At 37.4% G+C, this 18,957-nt stretch overlaps 1 protein-coding gene across 3 annotated transcripts in view; it reads right to left on the bottom strand.

Annotated features, from left to right (window-relative positions):
• Positions 1 to 18,957, bottom strand: part of ITGA2 (integrin subunit alpha 2) — a 62,452-nt gene that overhangs the window by 29,659 nt on the left and 13,836 nt on the right. For 2 of the 3 annotated variants that reach the window (XR_014939369.1, XM_015848698.3), the window contains exons 2-9: positions 15,419 to 15,542; positions 8,509 to 8,618; positions 6,927 to 7,018; positions 4,365 to 4,479; positions 3,821 to 3,948; positions 2,573 to 2,721; positions 1,370 to 1,520; positions 781 to 946 (exon numbers count right to left, since the gene is read on the bottom strand). Coding sequence is in view for 2 of the 3 variants with exons in the window: in XM_015848698.3 (XP_015704184.1) it covers positions 781 to 946; positions 1,370 to 1,520; positions 2,573 to 2,721; positions 3,821 to 3,948; positions 4,365 to 4,479; positions 6,927 to 7,018; positions 8,509 to 8,618; positions 15,419 to 15,542 (1,035 nt within the window). In the remaining variant the exon portion in view is untranslated. Of the gene's footprint in view, positions 1 to 780; positions 947 to 1,369; positions 1,521 to 2,572; positions 2,722 to 3,266; positions 3,360 to 3,820; positions 3,949 to 4,364; positions 4,480 to 6,926; positions 7,019 to 8,508; positions 8,619 to 15,418; positions 15,543 to 18,957 lie in introns of those variants that run through there. The other variant, XM_085528806.1, reaches the window with a different exon arrangement.

Here is an 18,957-nt window from a genome sequence, read left to right as displayed (position 1 = left end):
GACCTTGTAGCTAATAAGTTTTTATGTTCTACAGGAAGCACTAGAAGTACCCTGCATTTAACAGCTTTAGTAAGTGGGTATTCACAACTTTCCAATTAAATGTTTGACAGCTGTCAAACATGATCACTTTCTAGATTCATTTATTCACTTGAATATAGTAACACTAAAGCTACAAAAAGTTCTGTAGGTTGAGCTGAGTCCAGGTCACAAGTCTCCTGAGTAAGGTGTAAATTTGACTTTAAAAAGCAGGGTATCAGGGGGCTGAAGTGCCTCTGGGCCACCACTGGCATACCCTCATCCAAAACACAAAGACATGGTTGGTGCCAGGAACGGGGCCCAGCAGAAATCACGCAGATTGCATTACTGTAGCTTTTCAGCTTTGAAAAAAGTAACTCAATCTTCTGACTTGCTTTTTATCTCTATGCTTGCTTAGCACTAACAGAGAAACACAAGCAGCGAGATACCTTAACTTGTCCAGTGATAGTAAATGTAAAAAAGATTTGGATGCACATGGACAAACCTTTGGCTGATTCCTGAAACTGAAGACTCAAGCAAAATTTTTAGAAACTGAGGAACAATTCCCACTCATCTGCAGAAAAGTGAAGCTCAGGCTTATTAGGGCTTTAGTAGCTTGTGCAAACCACAGCCCTCCTGGGGAGCAGCAAGCAGCCTGCAGCTCCAGCTGCTCCTCCTTTTGACACCAAGGTGAAGATAAACAAAACTCTCACTCCTTAGCTGGGAGAATCTCATCCAATATTCCAGAGACACTGAGTATTTTACCTTCTATGCTAAAAATGCGCTCTCCAAGTGTTCCCGCTTCTTCCAGCAGTGCAGCCTCAGATGACACATTAAAGAAATATTTGTCTGTTGGATGACTAGCAATTCCTTTGATTTCTTTAATTAAGTTTTTAGTATCAAGTTCATTCCTGATTAAGTATCCCAAAACCTTGGGGGAAAAAAACAAAATAGAAAAGAAAGGGGTATCATGTTTTTACTCCATCTCCTTGTGTACCACTTGAGTAAGCATTCCATACATAACAGGAAAAATAAAACTAATTTCATTTATATTAAAGAATTCCTAATATTACTATACCTTTACAATGGACTACTCAGACTGGAAAAATACATAAACCAAGACAAAGGAGAAAACTATTGATTGAATTAAAATAGGTTTGCTTTTTTAGCCAGTTAAAGAGGACCTATGTTTCACTAACTCTTGAAGACACATTTAACCAAATTTAGGTTACTGTGTCATTATATTATACAATTATTATATATTTATTATACATCAAACATGCACTTCCATGCACACACTATAATATGATCTTTCCAAATCTGTCACAATATAAGTAATTATAGGATTACTTACAGCAATGCCAAATCTTGTTATATTATCTTCATTGCATCTACCTATCACAGTTTTCAAGTTGGAGCCATCATGCGATTCACCATCTGTCACAACAACCATTACTTTGGTGGCTGTAGGCCGGCCCCCTGACTCAGCGGAGAAGGCATGCTGTCTGTTATAAAACAGTGGGTTTACCAGATTGAAATTCACCATTCTATATATATACATATATATATTCTTCAGTGAACACATCTATTGCTGACTTAGAAAAAAAGAAGCATCAATATTTTGCACTACCAGAATAGCTAGGAACTGCTTCCACTAATTTCAAATAAAAAGGGATGAATATTAAGAGTATGCAAATTTGAAATCCAGTGAAGGTTGATTCTTTCTCTAAATAAGGTTTTCAAGACCATTTAGATTTCCAGCCACTTAGGCCTATAGTCCTGTCCTTGATCCAATCACTAAATAGCACCTGCCTATTGAGAAATGCACCTAGGTTCTATGTGTGTCCAGAATTCATGGGATATCATTTAAATATTTTTCATTTTTTTCATGCTACTAGTGATGAAGTGACAAACTGACACCAGAGAAGAGACTTCTTTTTCTCTATATTTAACAAACATGACCTTAAAATTCACATTACCAATTCCACTAAATCTCTGAAATTTTTTTACTACTTGCAGTGATTTTATATCTCTCCCAGAACTTTTTCAGTGGTGTTTGATGTGAGATGTATCTGTTGGGTACCACTAATACTTAGAATCACAAAGTCATAGAATGGTATGGATTGGATTGGATGTTTAACATCACCTAGTTTCAACCCCCTGCTATAGGCAGGGACACCTCCAACTAGGATACCTAGGATACCTCCCAGGTTTCTTGCAGCTCCATCCAGCCTGGCCCAGGGTGGAGGCATCCACAGCCTCTTGGTGTCATCTGCCCTCAGCTTGATGCCATCTGCTAATTTTGTGTAGAGTTTAACACAAAGATTAAGGACTTGATTTCAGCAAGTTGAATTTACATGTCCCTGCCGTGCACTGCAGGAGATGTTACATGTGTACCTGATGTACATTTATTTGCATGTACCCATATATAAATGAACCTCCTTGAAGACTCTAAGGACTTATGCTCTCAGAAGGACCAAAATTCAGGACGTGCTCCTTGCATTGTGAGGTAAGTTATGGTAGAAATCATACTACAGTAATCATCAACATATTTTACCTTGCATAGTCAATGGCTTTGAAAGTATTAGTCAGATCTCCTCCCTGTTGAAATGTCTTCTCTGTTGCATTAACAACATCATCCTTTGTTTGGTACTCATTCAGCTTGAATACTACACGGGGATTATTAGCGTACTGAATTAAACCCACCTATAAAATGAAAAAAATACATTAAATTATTGTGTATTACAATCACTTACATGGTATCATGATGTATATCTATTTGTCAAGCAGGAGCAGAAGATCTGCAGATGCATACCGTTTTCTTTGATCATATAAAATCAATTAATAATAGCTAATTTGGAAAGCAAAAAAGTCTAAATACTCATGAATCTTATTTATTATGGACTACAATATGTTAATGTACAGAACCTGAAATAGTAGGCATTTAAATGTTTGTAGGGTTATTTCTAGAAGTGCTTAGGGACAGCAGTAACACAGTGAGCTATGGGAAAAATCAGATAACAGCAAGAATTCTATCAGCTGACAGCACCTCATTTTGATCTTCTTAGGGAAGTCCTAAGTGTTAGTTCCCCGACAGCACTGCAAACCTTACTTACTTTCAGTACAGGCGAATACTATGGAAATATGTTAAGATGTACATGTAGCATTAAAGAAATAAAGAAGGAAAGATGGTAAAAGTAAGGTTCAGAAAGGACTCATGACGCTGAGCAGGAAGCCTGACTTTTAAGCACCTCGCTTCCAAAGTAGCCCAATGAAGAAGGCAGCCTTTGGGAGAGAGATTTCCAGTGCCCAGACTTTGTTCCCAGAATTGTTTATGGAAAATGGACAGCTGCAAAGACAGAAAATGTTTGAAAAACAGGAAACAAAATTTTCCTTATCATCATCAAATTTAAATGAGAAAAGAACTCAAAGATCAGACAGTAATCAAGTGGGGAAAAACTCCTATTTTAAAGATACAGTAGTTGGAAAGTAAAAGCCATATGAAAACCTCCCACTAAACAACAACAACCAAAAATCCAACAAATACACCCAGACAAATCTGTTTTTGCTTATACCACATTTCCAAAAACTGCATTTTAATTATTTTTTTCTACCACATTATCTTATATATTTAAAACAGATCTGTGTCTGTTAGACTTCTATTTAAGTTGGTCAGCATTTTGACTCAAATGACAAGTGATTAAAAACTTAAAGTTTAAAGTTTCCTTTAAAACTGCTAGAATTTGCTAATAAAATCCACTGCTTCCTTCCCATGACCTTTCTTCCAATGTTGCATTTTACTTACCTGGGTTTTGTTGATGCCTATATCTAATCCTTGGACAAATTTCTTCAGAAATGCCCGCACAGCATCCCAGGGATAAATGCTGTTTGACTCATCACAAACCACCACAATATCTATGACAGAAGAACACTCTAAAAAAAGAAAGAAAAAAAATAATGGAAATCACTTTCAATTTACTTACAAGTCTTTGGTGAAATTGAGAGAAGCATATCTAGGTCTCACACAGGCAGGACTTCAGATAAGAAAGGTTTCCTTGAATGAAGTCTGAATGAAGAGTCTGAATGAAGACTCAATAATATCACATGCAAATTTTGAGCCCGTTATCAATTTGCACTGCTCCAATGCAGTTTCTCTGAATTCAGAGGACTGAATCCAGATTTTACCAGAATTAGATCAGTATCCATCAATCTTCACTTGTGTCAGAAAGGCTCTTTTTAAGGTTCCATACACATGTTTTTAAAAAACTCAAAGTGTCCCCAACACAATATATCTTAATTTTGCTTGGTCCAGTTTTTATACTGAATCTGTTTTACAAATGTTGTCTTACTTTGAACAGCAGGAGAAAAGCTTCTTAGAATCTGGAAACTTGGGCTGATTTCAGAACAGACTCCTGTTGCATAGTGTTGGCTTCCACACTGCTGTGCCCACAAGGGACCACAAGTCTTTAGAAGCAATAACAAAAAGAAATTATAAAATAACAAGTACTGGTCTCACTGTATCCACATACCAAATGCACAATAAGCTGGATGAAAGGTAGATGGGATAAGATGAGCCCCCATGAATTACCAGGCAAGTCTCATGCTGTCACCACAACAATATCAGACAACTCTCTTCATGCACATTCTCATAAAAAGGACTCTCTACTTGTGGCCATTTTAATGCAAGTTCCTTCCTACAGAGCATTCACAACTATAAAACTAGGAGTGTGACATAACACGTCAGGAACCTGTGCTGATTAAGTCCACCTGCTTTATAAACTATTGGCTTAAAATTACAGTGGATTTTGCATGTTGCTTTTATCCATGTGGAGAAGTTCATCTATTAAACCAGGAGGTGGCATTATATCCATGAGCATCTTCATAGCTCAAGACAGCAAGCTCTATTAGCACACACAGTGACAGAACTGACAAGCCTTGTGATTGCTGCATCTGCACATGGATTTATTAATTTGAGGAGACTTGTTCCCAAGGGAAATGAACTTTGAGAGTTGAACTCCTTCATGATCTCAGCAGTGTATACAGTCTGACTTAGCTGGAGGCTACTGATAAAAAGATGAGTTTGACCCCTGTCTTCCTCAAAAGTAAGCTTGCTTTGCCTAAAATGTTCCCTACATAATAATTTTATTTTTTTTTTTCAGCTGACTGCATAAAAGTGAGAACTCTGATCTTAGAAGGACTTTTACAAAAGTAACTAGATGAAAAGACAAATACAGAGACAGAATTTCATCATCAGGATATTTGGGAGGTTCTTATAGAAAGAAAATTATATTAGGAATACAGGGAGAGAACGTATGATCTCTGTCCAGCAGTTCTGAAAGAAACTGTGTCCAGTTCTGGGCTCCCCACTACAAAAAAGAAGGGGATCTCCTGGAGACAGTCCAGCAGTCACAAAGATGATAAAGGGCCTGGAGCATCTTTCCTGTGAGGAAAGGGTGAGTGACCTGTGTCTGTTCAGCCTTGAGAAAAGCAGTCTCAGTGGGGATGTGATCAGTATCTATAAAAACCTAAGGTACAGCAGGAAAAGGGACAAAGCCAGACTTTTCAGTAGCGCATGGCAATAGGACAAGGGGAAATGGCCACAAACTGAAGCAAAGGAAGTTCCACACAGATGTGCCTAAGAACTTCTGAGGGTGACGGAGCACTTGAACAGGCTGCCCAGGGAGGCTGTGGAGTCTCCTTCACCAGAGATATTCAAGACCTGCCTGGAGGCCTACCTGTGCAGCCTGCTGTAGGAAGCCTGCTTTGGAGGGAGATTGGACTCAATGATCTCTGGGGGTCCCTTCCAACCCCTAAAGTTCTGGTTCACCTATCAATTCTGTCAAAGTCACAAAAGTCTGGAAAACAGAAAATGCACCATCTCCATGTCAGAAGAGAAGGGAGAGCAAAAGCAGCACTATGCTTTTGACAAGAATACTGAAAAGAAAGAAAAGTAATTAAAGGCAGAAATTAACAAAAAATGACATAAATGTCAAACAGGATTACCAGAGGTAGATGGCATCAAAATTTTCTAATACATTTCATAAGATGGTAGCATTTCTAGACAAAAGAAATTAACTGTATCTATAGATAAGTTCAAGCGTTCTAGCATAGTTACAGTCAAAAAAGCAAGATGCACCATTAGTGCAGGGGAAAAGTGGTAGATAAGGTAATATGAACTAAGAACTTGAAAAGCAGAATGTCAGAAAGAGGCACAGGTTTGCCCTCAGAACTGATTCTAAGTAGATGGATTGGCTGATTACAAGGTGACACTAAGTATGCATTCAAGGCAAATGTGGTACACATGGTCTGATGGTGTGTTACAAGAAGCACTTGCAGCTGAGACAGGTAAGTTCTAAATACACAGCGCTAGGTCCTGGAAATATTCATGTGGAGTTCAGCATACATCTTGTATGTAATATTCAGGACAGGTGTATTTTAAAAATCTCATTTTGGCCAAAAATCTGTTTGTCTAGCAAAGAAAATGATGAAAGAGAATGCTGTGTTAAATATAGAAGCAGGATTTTATATCCCAGGGGTGGGTGGCAGCTCCTTCAAATTAGAGAACAGCAGCGTCCCAAGAACAAAATGCTAGGAACACTGACAGAAAGTTAAAATAAATAAAAATTTGTTAGCCGTCAGAGGAGTGACACTCTTAAACACTGTTCCAGCAGGACTAGGCATTCTTATGTCACAAGCTTGTGCAAATCACGTGACATCAAAAAGCTGAACACACAGAGCCCTGAAGCTGCAACACAGACATGCCAGGAGCTGAAGAGCCTGGAAAGAGCTCTCAAGAGGGAGCAGACATGGACACAAGAGTCTGGAGCCTGGGAGAGAAGCAGCCATGGGAGGATAAAGCATGTGCTCAAGTGGGAAGTCCTGAGCATGGTACAGTCATCCTCAATACATACCAAAAATCCTCCTGTTTTTGAGTTCTGGATCAGCGTCAAGCCAAGGTTCATGCCTTCCTTTATCTCAGTTACATTTGGAATATTTATTAAAGCTGAAATAAAAAGAAAAAAAAAAAAAAAAAGAAGTGGCAAAATATTAGCTGAGGAACAGAAGCAATTGAGTGTTAGAATTCCTTTCTGTCTCAGAATCTAACATGCTTCTTCCAAACACCTGCATAATACTTTAAGACAAAAGAAATGAAAACCAATCATTACCATAAATTTGCTAGCTAGTAATAGACTTTAATTAAGTAGGGCCATTTAAACCACCTGCTCCCAAGAGAGCTGAAGGCACAAGAGAGGAACAAATTGTCTTCCTTCCAATTAAGCATTTTTGGCTGGCTTTGTAGATGCAGCTGAACAGCTCCTGTTACATTCCTCAGGGTACTAGGGCTGCCCTTATCCAGTATCACACTTCAGACAAAATGTGAAAGGAACAGCGGAAAATAGATACGTCACCACAATTAAATATGAAGTACACATTTAAGCTATTCAATTGTGCTTTATTTTCACCGTATCCAAAAGGGAATCTCTTATTATACTTAGTTTATAAATACACAAAACAGAAAAGGCTTCATATAATATATAGATATAGATATACATATATATATATAGATCAAATGAGAAATGAGAATGTAACAAGAATCTGCAAGTGTTAAGTAAATGTCTTATAAATATTAATACTGCTGACACTGTTAATAAGGCTGCTACAAATGACTAAGAATATAAGTGTTTTTAAAGGCAGAACAAAAAGTGTTCCAGAAAGGATATAGAAAACACTAATAATAATAGTAGCCATATTACTATCTTTTTTCATTATTGTTATTGTTATTTTATTAAGAAGCATATAAACAGGATATAAACTGTTTACAAGGGTGGATAGTGATAGGACAAGGGTGAATGATTGTAAACTGAGACAGGTGAGGTTTAGATTAGATATTAGGAGGAAGTTTTTCACGCAGAGAGTGGTGATGCACTGAAACAGGTTGCCCAGGGAGGTTGTGGATGCCCCATCCCTGGAGGCATTCCAGGCCAGGCTGGATGTGGCTCTGGGCAGCCTGGTTGGGTGGTTGGTGACCCTGCACAGACCATGGGGGGGTTGAAACTTTATGATCATTTAATTATAGTCCTTTTCAACCCAGGCCATTCTTTGACTCTATGATTACTAATTAAGAATACTTGAAATAAATGACAGAAGTGTAAAAATAAAGCTCATGTCAGTATCATAAGGTGAGTTGTAAAAAATATGTGTATACATTCACCAATAGTTAATTTTAGAAGTCTGAAACAGTTAAGAGAAAAAGACAAGAGAAAAATATTTTTATTCTTCAAGGAGTCTGAGACCAGTGAATGCTGTTCTTGTCATTGAAAATGAAATTCCTCTGAATTCCTCATAAACAACATTCATGCTTACATTGCTGTTACGTGCTTTTGCAGCTGGCCTTGCTAGCTTCCAACTGTTATTTCATTAGATAGATTGGCCAGGTACAAAAATGAGGAAAGCCTGAATAATTGTAATGAGGCACTATTCACTATAACTTACCTTGCAAGTTCAGTTTTTTACATGTGGTTTTAGGTGTACCAACAGGACATGCATAGATATCTCCAGTTCTGTTTGCGGGATAGCCACTCCAGGGTGAGCCGACCAATAACCTGAAACAACAGGAATGTCATTATATTTTTACCATACCAAAAGGGCCAGTTGAGGGGATGAGCTAAGGAGACTTCCACCAGGTATAGCACCTAACACTGCCTCACTGTTCACATTCACGTTTTAGGCTCCATCAGTATTCATCAAGTGTTAAAGAATGTCAGTGGGAGCTGTTTTTTTCATATGAAGAAATTCCATTACACATCCTTACTTCATACTCACTTCCGTATCAGACACAATTTTGTCAGACTGCCCCTCTGCTGCTATCTGTCACACAGCAACACAATGTAATGGACAGTGGTGGGAAGGTTTAATTTCTAATGGTATAACACCAACACCCACCTCTGATGTTGTGGGATAACATCCTAAAATAGGAGGCTTTCAGGGCAGGCCTCATAAAATATATATTATAATCAATGCCTATAAGTAACAACAACAACAGCAACAAAATTTGAAAACAGCAAAATCATAAAATTGGTGGGCTATTTGACCCGGTTTTTGTGAAACTACTACATCAGTCTTCTTCTATGGCAGCTTGAGCTGGCGCTGCGCTGTGTCCCCTTTCCTGATTTCAGCACCGAAAGGGCTAATAGAGCAATGATGTTACAATGGTGCTAAATAACAATTTTGAGCCCAGGTCAGGCAGCTTCCCTAGGAGCTTTGGTGGGCCACATGGAGCCCATGGGACCAAGGTTGGACCTGCAACTTGTTTTGCTGCACTTGTGACACTGTGCCACCACGTCAGAAGAAGTAAAGCACAGATGTTAATATACACCAGTGCACACAAATTTAGAAATAAATGCATTGTGGTAGAAGAGACAAAGAATTTTATTCTCCCGTCAGGTAACAGTTAACTGCTTCCTTTGAAGTTATTCTTTCAACTGATAAGAAGCACTTCCTACAGGATCAGTTCGACAACAGTACAATTCTAATGTCTGAACTTGAAAGCTACCACACCTTGACAACACTGAGTAAGAAAGATAATACTGCAGGTGATAACAGACTGCTGTGTGAAGTATTTAATTGTGAACAGGAAACTTAGGACTTTGGTAACTCATGGAAGTAGCATGAAATGATTCATTCTTGCCAACTCACTTCTTCATTTGCTGTTAACATTCCCTCTCCAGGGCCTATTCCTCGAAACACCTCTCACATTTTGTCTGAAAGCCTTCACAAAACAAACAAATTCAACCTGTGGAAATGCTGCTAAAGAATACCTGCCTTCCAGCACTACTCTCTGAGAGAGTGAGACCAGCAGGTAGCACAGGGTAGTGGAACTCTGGGGGAAGACAATTATTTACATAGTTTAATGTGCCACACAATGAGGGCAAGGCAAAATACAGCCATAGGAACATGATCTCTACAAACACACACACAGAAACCAGCAACAGATAGATGATTAGAGAGTAGCAATAAAGGACAAACAGTACAGAATACAAAGTTTAATACGAAACTATCATTTTTCAGTTCACCAATATGTTGCTAGCGTGTAAACTGCCATTCCCTAAAATTTCATGGGTAGGTGATGCAAATACTGTGCATTCTAAAATAAATTATTTTATGAAATAACTATGCTTCAAAGCCGTTTCCTTGAATGATATGTTACCAACTTTTGGAGGAATACTTGATTTTATTGCTCCAATTTTATAACTAGTTTGAGTAAAATGGCCTTGATGAAAACACATGGTTTTATATACAGGAACTAAAGTTTGGGTCCTTCGAATCTCCATAAGACTCTCAGGCATACATTCTGATTTTTGGGTGGTCCCGTATGGTGGTCTCTGAAGCCAGGGGTTGGAATGGATGATCCTTATAGGTCCCTTCTAATTCAGGAAATTCTATGATTCCATAATTCAGATTTCTTAAAGCAAAGACTGCTATCTGTATTTCTTAGTTTATTTAACATCAGCCAAATGTAAGCTTAGTTGCACAAATGACATTCTTCTCTTTTATTGGCTCAGTTGTAATTGTGTAGGGATATTTTAGAAGTACCGGTCCACTTCTCAATTATCTTGCAGAAGGACAGCAATCATTTTGTTGTGAGGATCAAACAAAGAAAAACTAAGCTAACAAAGTAAGCTCCTCTAATTCTGTGCTCAAAACAGTATCTATGCCAATTGTGTCTAAAGCAAATGTAACTATAGCTTTTATTTAGTTTACATTCCTGGTAGTGTTCTGGATGTTATTTTAGTACCTTCCCTTTTGCTGTAATTAGTCTTCAATACAGATCTGTAAGACCCACAACTCTCAATGCACAATTATGCCATGAGCAAAAAAATGCATCTATACACAGAATTTAACACTTAGAACTCGTTATTACTGACACTCTGGTTTTCAGAAATTAATTATTAAACATCTTTTCTTATTCAACTTAACTAAATTTTCATCAGTATTTTATTGAGAAAAAATTGTTAAACGATTTCTGCCATTCCTAGCCTACAACAACTTTTTTGGGGGGGGAGGGGAGGAGGGAGGGATGTCTAAATAAAGGCCCTAGGAGATAAATTACTTATGACTTCTTTTGTATCCTGAGTCTTAATGTGACTTTAATACTGGTTTTCATTTTATATCAGTCAAACCTCATTGTATTTGAAAAGCAGAGGTAAAAGCAACAATTACAGTACGGAGTTACACAACAATGTTCTGGGAAAATGTGTATCTTTCAAAAAAAACCCAGAAATTATGAAAGGGAGAGAGTATCTGACTAGCATCCTGCTAGTGACAAAAACATTTATTTACTCTGATTAAACAGGATGTAGATGAAACAGATCGAAACAGAATGTATCAGGAAAGAATGCAAAAAATGATACTAAAATACTTGAAAATACTTGTTTTAAAATAAATTGTATCATGTACAGTATATGCATTACGAGCCTTTCTTAGGCATGGGTTAAATATTTATTTTAACAAAACTTCATTTTGTATCCTTGTTTAGTAGCTTTACATAATACCATAGTGATCACTGTGTAGTATTGGCACAGATTTTATTAGTCAGCTTTTTAATCAGTCTCCAACACTATACACAAAGCAAGAGAACTACATGGAGTCAAATAAAGTTCAGCAGGAATGCCATACCACACAGGCTGAAGGAGAGGCAGATCAAAGTGTAATGGGAATTATTTCCGTGAAATTACACCATGGCAAAGTGAGTAACTGGCAAAGTGTGATGTTGCAAAAAAAAAAAAAAAAAAAAAATCAGAATTCAGGGTGAAAGGCTACATTCCCAGCTGTTGTCAAAGCGGGTTTTTTATTTAACGTTGCTTTGTTGACTTTTTTAATGCATTTGCTCTTTAGTGCAATTTCTAAACAGAGGAGGCTAGCAACAAATTGCAGTATAAATGTAAAAAGGACCTCTTAAATCATCTGGTTCTTTTCTCTTCAATGGCGGGAAGTGATGAATAGATATGAAGACCAGAAATATCTTCACTCTCCTAGCTGCTTCTCTACACGTCCAAAAGCCCTGATTACCATTAAAATTTCCTGCTCTTTGAACAGAATACCCAAAATCTCAAAAACTGTGAGTTACAGCAAGAATTCCGACTGATAGACTTAGAAGGCCATGAAGACAGAAGCTGGAGCTGCTTCTCTAAGTTGGGAAAAGGCAAACTAGGTCACACGGTTGATAAAGCTAAAGGCTATGAATCCAATGTTAGCAGTTCCTGCTGACACTTAAAAGCAACAGCTGTAATAATGGCAGCATTTTGTTAAAAATAAAATAAAATTGGACAAAATTAATTCCCTTATTGTAAATGTATCAATTTCAACCAAAGGTGCCAGCACCCGAAAATGTGTGGTTTTGTCAAAATGTCTTTTTGGTTGAACAAGTCAACAGTTCAACAGACCTTCCCAGGAGAGAGGCTGTTGTATTTCGATCAGTAATCAGTACTTTGCAATCATTTTTTATCACTGTTCAGGATTAAGCAATACTCCAGAAATGGTTGTACATGTCAAGTTATTTCATAACTGACATGATATTAAATGTAACAAAAATATTTTAAAAATGCAAAATCCATACTGTAAGATGCAAAACAGAATTAAAAAATCCCATATCCCAGTAGAATGGAGTAGAGTGGCTGCAACTTGATATCAAAAATCTCACTAAGATTTTAGTCCATTAGCAATATTGTGAATGTATCTCACAAAATGTTAATGAAATAACAGAGGATTTATTCTCAATTTAAGGCTTAAGTGTGAATAATCTCATGACAAGAACCACATTATAAACTCATTGATGTTTCTGTCATCACTTATTACTTGCATGGTGATCTGCCTCTATTTTTTCTATTTGGCAAGTTTCTTCAGTGTTCACAATTTTACTTGACCTCATTAAAGAGTTCCTGTCCGAAAATTCCCACCGGGCATTATGAAAAGCTCGAGCTTTGCATGGCTTGCAATCTGTCCTTATTTACAAGCATCACATGCCATCAATTCACAGCAGATCAGTGTCCAATTATCCTGGATCTTCTGACTCGATACAAAAAGGGCTCCCTGGCTGGTTTGTGTCACAGCTTCCCTACATGCAGTATCCCACACCATACTCAAAAGCAAGGTCTAGCAAGTGATGAAATCCTTGTGAATCTCAGATTCTGGATAATCTCTCCATTGGAGAAAGCTGCCACCTGTGGTGTTTGACGTGGAGAGAAACTCCACTGCGCCCAAACAGATTTTACAAGTGCATCATGCACTTGCTGCACAATGACGGTCTTGTTGTAAAAGCATAGAGTGATTAATGTTCCTTTCAAGGGGAGTATCCCACCGTCTCAATTTGTCTACCTCCCTCCTAGCTCAGTCATGTCAGGCAATGCTCTGCAAATGGTCTGCAGTCAGCACATCACCTATTGGAAAAAATCAACCCTAAAGAACAGCTTGAATGCTTTTAAATAACATGCACAAGCAAAAGTGCTATTGCCCCAGTAAAACAGAAAATAGCCTAGATAAGAAGAGAACAGGACAGTAAACTGTGAGTGATGGTTTTTTGTTTGTTTGTTTGTTTGTTTTTCCCTGCATGTCTAAAGATTACTTGAGAGGAAGACTGAAAAGAGCTTTTCTTCACTATGAGTCTCTAACAAGCCATGGTTACTAAAAAAACTGCTAATAATATTCTTCTAAGTTTTGGAATCACGGTCAAACATTGTGCAGTGAACAAATAAATGATGAAGAAGTGCCTATTTGCAGAATATGGCCCCAAATTCCTAATACTCATGTAGATGGGAGAAAAGATAGGGAAAGTAAGTCCAAATTTACTTTCTTTCCCAAACTTCAGCATACCGGCCAATAAATTTGTAGTGAAGGAGTTAGTTATTATATTGGAACTAATTATAAAACAGGCAATAGAAGAAGAAAAAAAAAGCGTTAGTTGAGTCCTGCACCTGGTGTTTGTATTGTAAGCTTATAGAGAAATTAAAAGGATAAAATACATAACAATTTTTTCAGAAAATACCGAAGTACTTAATTCACTTTGGACAAACATTCTTGTTCTCCTTCAATAGTTTCACACAGAAGAAAGAGTGCTCAGAACTATGGGTGACTAAACAGATAATTAAGGCAGGCAGAAACACAGCAAGAAACCACTGCTGCAGGGCGGCAAGGAGCAGAGTAAGTTCATGCCCAAAGGAGTGAGAGGAAACAGTGCGCTTCTACTCGGGATACAGCTGTGGTCTCTTGCTTTGTCTCCTGGTCATCAGTGGTAAACAAGGTAATGCCAGAGAAGCAGTGGGTCCAAGGGAATTTTACATTTTTCCATGTACAACAAACTGGGCCTTGCACCGTGACTCTGCACAGTGAAGTATCTCTACTTCCTTTACAGTTTAATCTGGGCTTTTCCAAATGTTGAGATCTTTGTATACGTTTCCATAGATTTCAGACTTTGACATCTTTCTTTCCACTGAAAAAAATTTTACTTACTATCTGTCCATCAGCAATTAAACATACCAGTTTGTTGCTTCTTTGGTTCTGATATCACTTCAATCTATGGAGAATGACGCATCTAAAATATTATCTCAGCTTATGATAATATGTATAGCTTGTATAACTTTCCATTGGTCCCTGCCATAAAAGATGTCTTAAGCTTTGTGGTTGCTGAGACTGCAGAAGGAAAAAGTACAATGCGTTCAAATGTAAATGGTTTAATATTTTAAAGTTCTTTTTGGAACATTACCAGAAAAAATATTTTACTAATTACTCATTAAGCTGAATGTTGTGGCAACAGCAAACTTCACATGAAATTTTATGCTTGAGGAAATGCACCAGACATCCTTTTCTAGGATTATGTTATGGTACACATCCAAATATGTTGCCCTTAAGAAGCAAACAATTAATATTATATCAGATGAAGATGTACAAAATTTAAGTTCTGTTTATTTTAATAACTAGAACTCTTTAGCTCTTTTGATTAGTGTTAACTTTGCTAACATTAAAGTAGAAAATATCCTTAACGTATATAGTGTGTAATAGGTATATTATGGCTACAAGAGTAACTGAGATCAGATTTAAAATGCTACAAGTAATTGTGAGCCTGAGGAAAGTCATGTATTGGAAGGTAAAGTAAAAGATTAAAAGAGATAAGGATTTCAGATTACATTGTGTAAAGGAAAAAAAAATCCTAGCATTCTCATGAATGCATCTTCAGAACATTTTTGCTTTTGTTTTAATAAAGTCAGTATTTACTAATAAAAAGATTAATATAAGAAAGAACTAATTGGGAGTCATTCAAATGAAATCTAGAATCATAAAACAAAAATAAGTCACAGTATTTTTTGTTACTCGTTTACATGGACATTTTCAAGGCATTCAAACCACTTACCATTTGCCTTGTTCATTTATAAACTGTTGAACTGTGTATCCAAACTGCTCTCTTGATGGACCAGAAAATATTTTTGCTTTAAGGAGTCCAACATTGTAGGCTTCACAGTAGTTATGAAGAAAACCTGTTAACAAAAAGATTATTATTACCACAGAAGTAATTAAAGAAGAATTTAGATACTGTTGGAAATGCTTTTTCATCCGTGCCAGCTGCCACAACAGAAGGAAAAAAAACATAGCCTTCGACACATGCAATAAAAGCCAGCCTATGGCACCCATCTGCCCCACCATGTGTACTGCCTATCTAGTATGCTGCACAGGTGTTATAATATTGTAGATTAATGATTCATTCACTGTTTTGCTCGGCAAATCTTGTGGCATTACTAATGAGAGCGTTTTAGCTGAAGCGAATCAGGAAATATGATTCAGAGGTTCTTTGCATTAAGACATAAGCATATGGCACACCCAAACACATCAGCAACCTGCTGAGGTATACTGAAACAAAAGTTCACAGACATAATTGATACTGTTTGTATTCAAATGTCTCTCTGCAACTTAATATTTGAACTGCTGGAACAAAATCAAATTAGCTACTGTTTCAGGTAACCTATGGTTTTGAGTCATTTTATTACCACAGCATGTTTGTTTTATGTCCAAACAGTCAGAACTGTTATCCAGACAGAAAACTTAAAAATAAAAACATGGAAGTTATCACAGCATTAATAAACTAATGGAAATTAATATTGAAACATCACTTTGCTGTGACTGTGATATTAATTACTTTGTGTTGGGAAGTGCAGGGATCCACTCCTCATTCATAATGGATCTGAGTTCTTTCTGATGAAGGCTTGTAAGTGGATGTTAAGAAGAATGTCTACTACAGAAGTTGCAGGAATTTTGCTTATTATTGTACACTATATGTTATTAGAAACCACTAACTGCAATGAGAAGATTATTCCCCCCTCCAGGCAGAATAATGGAGACGATGATGGGATCCCAAGAAACTACAGCCCAATTCAGGGACACCTTAGTGGCCCAGAAAAGCCTTTGACAATGACAGCAAAGGAAGAAATGGTGACCTCTGTTTGCACTGCTGAGGTTCCCAGGTGAGATTCACTCACAGAGTTGCACACCGGTTAAACAACATCCCTCATGTTTTCCCTCCCTTCCTGTCTATCCAGACAGGAAGTGTTTTATCTACTCTACACACAAAATATGTCTCATCACAGTTTTTCAGCACGAGTCATTCAGTAGCAGAGTAGTTATAACAGATTTTTTAAGGAGATACATACTGATCTTTTACATCTTAAAAATCTGGTCTTAAATTGTATTTCTCTAGCTTTGATGTGTGGACTGCTAATTGTTGGTTTTACACTCTTCCAGATCAAAGAAACAGCTTCAGTAGAGGGTTCCACCAAAATTAAATTAGCATACAACAACCCACCACGGCAGTTTAGCTGTAAGAGTAACAACAATAACATCATAGCGATAACATCAAAATCATAACTGCATGTTTGCAAGCAAAGTTCACTACATGTAAAAAATTTCAATGACTTTCATATCATAGCCATGGAATAGAAAGCACAGAGGTTATGCAAAAGACTAAATGCAGCTCACACACTTACTACTTTTTGACCACAAACTCAAAACAGGAAATCATACATTAGTTATTTCAAACAAGAACTATCTACAGCTGGCCTTTGGAAACCAAACAATTGCATTTTGCTAGAAATACGGTTCCTTGAGAAACACTGTTAGAGAGAAATATTTTCTCAGCCATGTTCTTTAAGACTGGAAAAGAGTGTGTACAAACACGCCACTCTGTGTTTTGCAATACTTTTGATAGTAATTGTAACTGCTCAAAGTTGCAGCTCAAATCCAAGTTTAGGGGATTACAGAAAAGGAGAGAGAGACATTTTGTCTATAAGTAAATTAAGATTACTGTGGAAACTTTGCTACTAATTCTTTGGTGATCAAACACATTTGCATTTTATCAAAATATTTTGCTTGTGTCCCATCCTAGGTTTATTTTGCAGTCTATTGTTTTTAAGTTATATTATATTTGGTGAGAAATCACAGAAGGGTTGAGGTGGGAAGGGAGCTCTGGGAGTCTTCTGGTCCAAATCAAGTATCATTTAGCAGTGACTCATTCTCAGAGGCCATGACTGGCTCTACCATAATGCCTTTGAATATTTTATCTTCCTGCATGCAAATTCAGGGAAAGAATAACTCTACAGCTCAGGTGATATACATGTAAATAAAGCTTGGATTTGGAATGAAGAGACAAAATTATCCTACAATGGAAAATGTTCAAAATCTGACCCCAAATGCATCTAGAGAAATACCTGACTGTGTGGACTCCGGTTCACAGTTAATAGCAAATCACATACCAATTGTAAACCTAAAATTTAATATTGCTTTCTAGCTCCATATGTTGCTTAGAAACATGCCGTATGGCTTTCCAAGCCTGTGCGCTCACCTCTGCATCCTTGCACTGAGTTACTGCCATCCTCAGTTGCTGTACATGCACTGTTAGGAAGCAACGCAACATGTGGCTATGCCTTACCTTGATGGAGTTGGGCATGGAGAACAAGCGAGAGCCCTACTCATCTAACAGAAAATAACAGGATTTTATCTTAAAAGAAAGATCTTCTTGTTGTCACCTACCAAGACTGTAGCCATCCCAGACGGTACTTGCTGCCTAGGAATGTGGTACCAAAAAAAACCCTTCCATTTGTATGACTTGAGTGAATACATCTTAATACTGCTGCCGCTGCCCAGTTGTCACTGGGTAAAAGGGAGTGCCATCACACTTTAATGCTCCTGTGTTTCAAAGATATATGCTATATCTAGCCTGCTATCTGAACTGTTACTTGGCTAAATATATTTGAAGTGCATTGGCCAACTTAGGTGCAAATGCATTGGAGAACCCTCCTTGTGTGTCCAAGACTACGGTTTTACTAAATGCAAGAGTGAGGGCAAAAATTGCCAGAACCTCATAAAACTGCAACCACCAGATGCCACAACTAACAACCTGAAGAGAAACTCCCATGTTGACTGAATTTCATATAGGGCATGGTGTAAAATTAGATAGGGTCTAAGAAAATGCTGGCTGAGTTGCACATTGCCGGTCCATCTCACCCCTTGCCTTCCTGTGAGCACTGCAATTCTCTTCAGTCCAACCACATTTAAAAAAAATAAAATGGTGTTATAAAAGAAACCAGAAACGGTCTGGGGAGGCCGTGTCATCTGAAATGTTCTTGTGTATCAGTTTTTCTTCTTACTACTACTTACTACATGACTACTTGCAAAATCAAAGTAAAAAAGTGGGCAAATACATCTGGTTCACTCCTGACATTATCAAGGGAACTATAGTATAAACATATCTCAGCAACAGCTATTTTAAGCTTCATATTTTGATAATTTTCAGTAGATTTTTTTCTTTAAAATCTATGTCACACACGTCACATAGTGTACATGGAAATAAACCTTGGCTTTGGAGTGAAAAGCCACAAGTATCTTATAGCTGTGGCAGTGTCC

Source organism: Coturnix japonica, chromosome Z (assembly GCF_054131305.1).
Source record: "Coturnix japonica strain WE chromosome Z, WE-NBRP24, whole genome shotgun sequence".
NCBI classification, from domain to species: domain Eukaryota; kingdom Metazoa; phylum Chordata; class Aves; order Galliformes; family Phasianidae; genus Coturnix; species Coturnix japonica.
This window is presented reverse-complemented; position numbering and strand designations above follow the sequence as displayed.